General features: G+C 41.3%; 1 protein-coding gene and 1 long non-coding RNA gene across 3 annotated transcripts; one reads left to right on the plus strand and one right to left on the minus strand.

Annotated features, from left to right (window-relative positions):
- Positions 1-1298: 1298 nt before the first annotated feature.
- Positions 1299-3973, minus strand: LOC133915085 (uncharacterized). The gene is made up of 4 exons (XM_062358093.1): positions 3686-3973; positions 2361-2416; positions 1724-1790; positions 1299-1639 (listed from the first exon to the last, which is right to left on the minus strand). The coding sequence occupies exons 1-4, from the start codon at positions 3848-3850 to the stop codon at positions 1559-1561; spliced, it is 369 nt and encodes a 122-aa protein (XP_062214077.1). The 5' UTR covers positions 3851-3973; the 3' UTR covers positions 1299-1558.
- A 790-nt stretch (positions 3974-4763) lies between these two features.
- On the plus strand, positions 4764-6577 carry LOC133915078 (uncharacterized). Of its 2 annotated transcripts, XR_009909288.1 has the most exons (3): positions 4785-5041; positions 5122-5356; positions 6162-6577. It is a non-coding gene; the product is annotated as an uncharacterized LOC133915078 (long non-coding RNA). The 2 variants fall into 2 exon arrangements; XR_009909287.1 differs by having other exon boundaries at positions 4764-5041; positions 5122-6577.
- Positions 6578-8268: the final 1691 nt, after the last annotated feature.

Consider the following 8268-nt stretch of genomic DNA (forward strand, 5'->3'; position numbering starts at 1 on the left):
ACAATATATTCATACATTCATATATTAGCAAAGGGTGCCAATAATTGTAATAATCATTTTTTTCTATTGCCAATCTATTGTAATCATTAAAGATACATGGTCTTTCTATCCAAGTTAAAATAAGTAGATGCCATACATTCTAGCAAATCATTACCCTTTGGACACCTTCAGCAACCTAATGACAACAGCTTCAATGATAATAGTGAAGCTCTGCACTCTGCACACACCAAACCAAATTAAAAGCTAAGCTCATCCTGCCATATTTCCTTAAGCTTTGCGAAAACTTTACATCGTATGAAAAGCTATATCTGTTTAATAAGCAGTCTCTTGACCACATACTTAATATTTGTCATTCGCTTTCGCCCCTCTATGTGGTGCAGTCAAGGTCAAAACATTCCTTCCACTACACAAATTTAAGTTGTATTAGTCTACATGAGTAAACTCCAATAGAAGAGAGACGGCGGGCTCCCCGGAGAAGGGGCGGACTCTCAGACAAGAAAGAGATGGCGAAGTTAGAAGCAAGCCAAGGAAGAAGACAGAGGTTCAGTACAAGCACAGAAGCTCAGATCACTAAAGAACAAGGAGCCCGAAGCTCTAGGCTAGACAAATACTCTTGTAACCAGCAACATCTCTGAGAGACATTCTCGGAGCATTTATAGCATACGCACAGGAGTAGGGTGTTACGCTCAGTGCGGCCCGAACTTGTCTAAAAACCTTCTGCGCATTTACTACTTCGGCATCCGATCATTCCACTCCACCTGCATCGCATTTACGCCTATTTATTTCACCCGCAAAACAGATTCAGGATCATCCCCCCGGCCGAATCTCAAAGGGGATCCCTCCGGATCCCTGCTTGAGGAGTTCACCCTCCGACACCATCCCATCCGTCAACCGCATCCCAACTTGTCACTCCCGTGTCACACAGCCTGCCCTATCCCATCGCCGGTTTTCCACGCGGCCTACCACGCTCCCTGTTGCGTCTACGAGTTCGTCAAGCAGCAATTAATGTTGCGAGACGAAACACGAAAACTCCGGCTCAGCCAAAGTGGAGCATCTGGGGAAGGAAAACAACATGGGTAACGATATTAAATAAGAATCGACTGGTTATATAAGTACCTATCCCACGACTAATAGAGGCTGGTCGCAAAAATTCCAACGAAGTTTAAGGACCACGTGTAGTGCCAAATGGTCGCACGATTGGCCCGAATTAAAGAACGAAAACTGTCCTATAAAAACTAGCAGTTGTAGATCATCCTAATAGGAGGACCCCATATTCTTTACCTTGACAAACATCTGGATCTCTGAAAGAACAAGGCATATAAAATGAAGGTACAGTTACATTTCGGATCAAATGACAAGCAAGGGTAAACCTACAGGTTTTCCGAGGAGAACAACAGAGACCAGTTCGCAAACCTCATGGAGGTCCTAGAACAATGACAGGTATGTAATTTCATTGCGATACCAAAAAAAAAATCCTCAAACAGGTATAGGAAAGTAGAGCTGCTTCACGTTGTATGGACTAAAGGAAAATGTCTGAATGCTGGAAACTTGTGTCCGATTAGCGAAGCAAGAACCTGACTGCAGCTACAGCATCACCTTTGTGCTCTCGGAGTGTTCTCTCTGCAATCTTCTTATCTAACTGCATATTAAAATATACTTGAGAACAGGCTTTCTTAGGACAACTTAAAAAAATTATCGGTCAATAAGAAATTTGGATTGTCACCTCAAGCTCATTAGCAATAACTTCAACATCAGTAGGGTTGATCTTGACAGCAGCTAATTCTTTCTCCCTGATGAAAGAGCAAATGCATGACATTTATGTTATAACTGTCATATGGCTTGTAAATTACACTTTCAGGGAATGAGAATAGATCCATTTGTCTCGCAATGAAACAGATTAATTAATTCTACAGTCATTGTGTTCATTTCACATGGAAGTTCAAATGATTCAAAGAACTAATAACACATCAGAACTATAAAATATCCACAAATGGCAAGGATGATAAACAGTAGAAACGATGCAAACCCTAGTGAACCAAAAAGGAAAAACAAGACAAATATGGTTAAGTCATTGACTTGTTCTTTTTCCTGGGCTTTCATATTTGGACTACCTAATGAAGATAAAAATTATAGAAGCAAACACATGATTTGAATTAAATTTCGCGGTCAACTTTTCATGCATGGTTTTTTCTGGTCATTGATTCAATTTAAGTTCCTGTAGAGTATATTTGCATTCTGTACTGTAATACAATCAGTGACTGACTCCCACAGAAATGCAATGCTGCAGCAGCTACCATGAGAGAAGGTGTTAGAACATCATTAGGAACATAATAACAGTTGTGGATATTTCATATGCTAACCTCAGTCTCATGGCATTCCAATCTGCCTCTTTGGATGAAGCAAGAGCTGCCATGGCCTGCAAAATAAAGAAAGGCATGCCAATTACAGTGACATATTTTTAACTTAATCAAACAGAACGTTTGTCTATGACTCTACATATTACTTATAATTTCCTGATATCTATGAATTTAGCATTGAGTTTCTAATAAATGATTTCCTTTAGTTGTGTTAGGAAGTTTCCGTTTCAAACGAGACTGTCTATATAATCCCTTAAAGATCATTACAATGGATAGACGAGACTGGAAGGTGAATCAAAAGTTTGCAAGAAAGACATTTTCGAAGCCACTTTGATTGTTCATTCAATTGTTTTTCAAGTTACATACTCTCTACCTGCATAAATATATATGGTTTTGGACATACCTACAGGAGGAAGGGGCTAGTTTACTTTGAATACTAATTTCTATCACAATGCGTCAGTAAGCAACTATGAAAGTACAGTGTGATGAATATTTTTTTAATGACAAAATTATTGGTATAACTGTCATTCCATCGATCTAGATATATTTGCTCAGTAGTCAGACATTGAAAAGTTCGACTTCAACTAGCCGAAAAAGAAATGCATTTGTATATGGACGGACTATAACATTTCTGTACATTGCCGGAAACCTGACTTTCATAATCAAATGTGACAGACAAACTACTGATAATTACAGTCAGATCGCCAAGATTACAAATATTTTTGTGCTTAAGCTCAACGTGACTCAGATACTACCAGCAACCATCAAAACTTAAGTGGCGCGGCATTCCTGAATTGATACACAGATATAAACGAACTTCAACATCTTGAAATACTTAAAGCGGATAAGGTTAATGCTTCATAGGTAGCAAATGCAAAGGTCAGCGGACAGGTGTCCGCCTAGTGTGATGTCTTGTGAATTACAATGATGGTAGTGGATTGAGGAGTACAATAGCAAGAGCATTGGTTAGAGATTTTGCACTGAACAGTTTGTACTCAACATAGGAGCTGTTTGGTTGATACATCATGATTCAGGCAAGTTAATAGGAGCGGTATAGTTGATATATCAGGATTCAGGTTATCTTGCTTGCAGTACCAAAGCTGAAACATGCCATCTTAACAAAGTAGATAAATGGTCCAAATTCAACCCTGTGGCCAAGACTTCACTGCAGCTAAGGTGCGATGCATCCACCAAATCCAAATGTCCATGCCGATTGCTTACTAATGAACGAACTGATTACCAATCCATATATGTATCTTACTAGAGACGCAACGAAGAGAAGGGATCGATAGGGGGATTGGATTGGTTCGGGGTTAACTAGAACGTACGGATTGGACTCGGGAGGAGTCGAGCTGCCGGTCCTCGACATGGTCGGTGAGCTTGTCGAGCGCCTTGCTCTGCTGCTGCAGGTCCTTCGAGTCCACCGCAGCCTCGCCCTCGGCGGCGGCGCCCCCCGCCGCCGCGGCCGCCGTCTCGTCGCCCGCTGCACCCATCGCCTATGCCTACCTCTCTCGCTCGCTGCCTAAACCCTAGCTCAGATTTCCTCTCCGATCGTCTGCGAATGACGGAGCTGGCTCTGCGGTTGTTATCCGCGGATGGGGCCTTCAGATTCGTGCGGATGCCTGGGCTGGCATTAGTGACGGTAGTGCTCACCTATACCGTATAGGTTTGTAAGTATACTACGAACGTCCGTGAACGAAGAGTGGACACTAAACTTATCACCCGCAGGCGAAATACCTGTTATCCACCGGCTATTTGCGTACTCATTTGAATACAACAACTTGACCCTATATTTGTTAAAACAATAGCTAATTAGACTTCGAATTTAAAAAAGTTGACTGACCATGTATCTGTATCATAGGGGAGCAGTTGACCCTGTGAAGGCATTGCAGTAGGATGTTTCATCATCCGAGCTCTTTTTAATGGGCGGCAGCGGGGAGGGGAGGGGCTCGGCAGGGCGAGGTGGGGAGCGGTGTGGTGCTAGGACTACGAGGGTGACAACGTGGTGAGTCATAGGTCGTGATGACTGGTGTGTGGTGTTAGTATGCTGAATCGCAGAACTAAGAAGGGTTGAAGGGTAAGGAAATTAAGGTTTGGAGCATTAGATCTATTTGTTGGAGAGGTTATACGGGTAAATATAATTTACCTAACATGTAATATTTTTTATCATAAATATATCTATAGATATCAAATACGATATATACATGATCTGCAGATAAATTGGTAATTTCTGATCTGACATACTATAGAACAGTAGAACACTGTCATTCCTAACTGACATCCCTAAGTGCCCGTTTGGATTCCGGAATTACGCCCAAAATCGTGGAATTAGAATTGGGCCTAATTCAATTCATCTGTTTGTTTTCTCGGACTATGCGGAAATGAATTCACTGGCCATTCCGCGGAATCAGCCCTCAACTCCCTCCGATTCCACACCCTTAGCCGCTGAATCATTCAGAATTCGCCCCTACCTTTCACCCGACTCGGCCCAATGTTCTCTTGGTCGTCCTCCTCCCGTTGTCCGCCGCCGCCGCTGCCCCAGATCCGGTCCCCTCGTCTCCCTGTCCCGCCTCCCTCCCTCTTGCGATGCTGCCGCCGTCCTATCGATTTGGGACTCGGCCTGATGCTCTGTTGGTCTGCCATGGCCGCCGCCGCCTCATCTTCGACCGCCGCTACGACTGGATGTAAGAAAAAACATGCCACATGTTCTGTCCCGCGAAGATCCTCTTCTCTCGCGCTTACTTGCTCTTCTTTCGCTCCGTAGCTTCGACGAGTGGACGGACCCCACCGACGAAGCCCTCTCTGACGGCCGCGGAATGTTAATGCCTGCCCAATCACCGTGCTGAATTGGCCTCTTCGGCCGCGGCGGCCTTCGTCCCGTTTTCTTTTGTTCCCCAATCTTGCGTTCCGCACTCGTACTGATTGTTGGACTGCTGCTCTGCTCCAGGTTCTGCGTGGTGCCAATGGCGCAGTCACTGATGAACGCTGCAGTATCTTCGGTAAATCATCTCGTGGATACGAGCTGAAATTTGTTCTCTTTAATTGATTGCTGATTTGGGATTCGCTAGTTGATATGGTAGGAGAAATCTAGGCTTTGCAGTGGCATGTTGGCATTAATACGTTCTTCTTTGATAGGTTTTTTTTCATGTTTGGGGCTTACAATCAGTATGGTGGCTATCATCCTTAGTTCCTTCCTGTTTGATTATCTTTTGGGAATTTTTTTTATTAAGTTTAGTTTCTAGGTTTGGATAATGTTAAGAAGGCCAGAGTATCTACTGTATTGTGAGATACATTATTTCCTCAGGGGAGATTTGTCTTTAATTGCTGTCTATACCAGAAGAGATTGGTTAAAATGATAGTCATTTATCTTTTTTTTATAACCAAAGCTGACAAGGCCTCTGTTACATGTGAACTGCTGTTTTACATTTATAAAACTCATATTTGTCAATCTGTGATGGACACTAAGTATTTATCATTAGCACCCTTAAATCTAGATGTAGTACATAGAAATCTCGTGCAACAATATGCTGTGTTTTTTACCCAAAAATGAATTTGCACTAGACATTCTCCTCAGCAGGGTTCACAAATAAATGCCACCCTCTGATCCCCATTTTGGCAAAATAATTACACTTTGCTTTTTATTCTTTATCTACTTAATCAAATCTTTGATAAGGAAAATTTCAAAGTTATGATATGTACTTCAAAAATTGGTAGAATCGAAGCTTACAATGCTCCATAATGGTCTGTTTTATAATTGTGTTGAGTGTTCAAGAAGAGCTGATGTATATTTTTGTGCAATTGTAGAAGAATTCAGGGCATCGGATTGTTGTTTGATTGGGCGCAGGACCTGCATAACTGAGTTTTTTATGGTTTTAGGTTGAGGTCGTAATAGGGAAGTGCTACTTAGTAGATGCTGGGTACTCTTTCCATGAATCCAAGGTATTTATGGTTTTAGGTTGAGGTCATGATGTTTAAACTGTAAAAGACCAGTTGTCCAGTTTAGAAATCTGTGTAATGGCTCAGTCTAAATGTTGTACTTAGTTAGGTTGAACTTGAACAGCCATCTGAGCAGGTAATGAGAGCACATAGCCGCATACTGAGCAGCCATGGTCAATGCTCTTTATAGGGATCTATAACTTGTGTTCATCTTTAGGATTTGTGTACCAGTATGCACCACAGTTGCTGTGTACTTGCTTGGATGCTGGAATATTGTTGCACTACGCTGAGTTATTTAAGAGCCAAGAATACAAGGTTCATGCAACAACTGCATTCCTGTTTTATTACTTTAACACCTAAAAAGATAAAAAACATTCCCAAATTACAGGTCCTATTATCAGGCTGTCTGCTCTTTTCAACTTCCTAATGTGTTCTAATGTTGAACTGCCCAAGTGAACACTCTAACCAAATGACTGCACCATGCATTTCATACTGGGAATTGTAACTCCGTAAGAAAAGGAGATTAACCTTTGTGCCCATTTGGATTACATGTTAAGTGATGTATATTGATGCTAGAGAATTCAGTGGAGGAAGCAGACAATTCCACAAAAGGCAAATCCAAATAGATTTTGAAATTGAATTGCATCTGGGCTCGTCAGTCAAATTCAGCTTGTAACCAAATAACAGAATTAAAATCATAGTCTAATTCTAATTCCTCAGAAAATGGAATTTGATCTCTAATTCCGGGAAACCAATTCAATTCCAGAAACCAAATAGAGCCTAACTGGTATGCGATCGAGCAATTCCTGATCTGAACCGTTCAATCATGCAGGGCACAAATTTTTGGAGGATTTAACTTTGCGTCACAATAGTGTGCGTACCTGCAATTGTGGAACAAAATTTACAATGGTATTTCAAAACTATCGAGCAAGTCATTAAATTATTGTTAGGACGGACTCAAACAATATTTGTAGCTGGTACTTACAAGTACAACAATGTAGCTTTGTCGCCTACTTTTTTTTCTAGAATCAAAATGAGAATCTCATTTCTTATGTTTACCGAAGTATTATATTTTCTTACAAAATAAATCTAAGGCACTATCGTTTAAAAAAATATATATCGCGCTGAAACTGGTGGTTATGAACCCCAATCATCTAGTTCGTACCATTGTATTTCTTTTAAAACTTTTTAAGAGAAGACCCTAGAATATAAAAGGATGGAAATATGTCACGTTGTCATTGAGTGATAGGCCACCGTCCCTTATTGGTGTGGCATGCATTGTCGGTTTTTTCTACCACATCTAAGGGCCAGGTTAAAAAATTATGGATGTGATTGAAATGATAAGAACTAATAATACAAGTGGGGGATAAGGATGCAAGTGGTTCGATAGTATCGTCATCGCAAATAGATGCAGCCTCTGTGTTTAGCCTTACTAATCTACACCATAAAAAAAAAGTTCTTAATGGAGTACATGTATGGAAAAATAGAGACTACATGAGGTCATATAAAGTTTAGGATAATTTGGCCCGTCCTTTTAAATTAGCCGGGTATAACACACCGAATCATTCAAGTTGTCCATTTGATACACAAATGTATTTTTCTTAGAGATGACATCTTAACAAACCCTTTCTATCCTAATCGAATCGAAGTCTTTGAAACAGGTTGATAAGCCCAAGTTGAAAAAGTCCCAATGCTACAGTACTGAGAGGCGAAATGGAAGGCAACTCAAGCGAAATTCCGACGCTAGATCCGTCGGTTCCCTTCCCATCCAATGGCCTCCCCAGCACTGGAGGGTGAGGGAATCGGCCTCGCGACAGTAGCATCCGGCGTGTAGATATGTGTTAGTCTAGGTTAGTAAATTTGGAGTCTCTAATGGAGGCATTGACTTTTGTTCCTCATGGTTGTCTCTGGTGAGGTTGCACGCTCTTGACGTGATTTTCGGTTACAATTTCATGAGGTATGTCTATGTATATCT

Source organism: Phragmites australis, chromosome 4 (assembly GCF_958298935.1).
Source record: "Phragmites australis chromosome 4, lpPhrAust1.1, whole genome shotgun sequence".
Classification (NCBI taxonomy): domain Eukaryota; kingdom Viridiplantae; phylum Streptophyta; class Magnoliopsida; order Poales; family Poaceae; genus Phragmites; species Phragmites australis.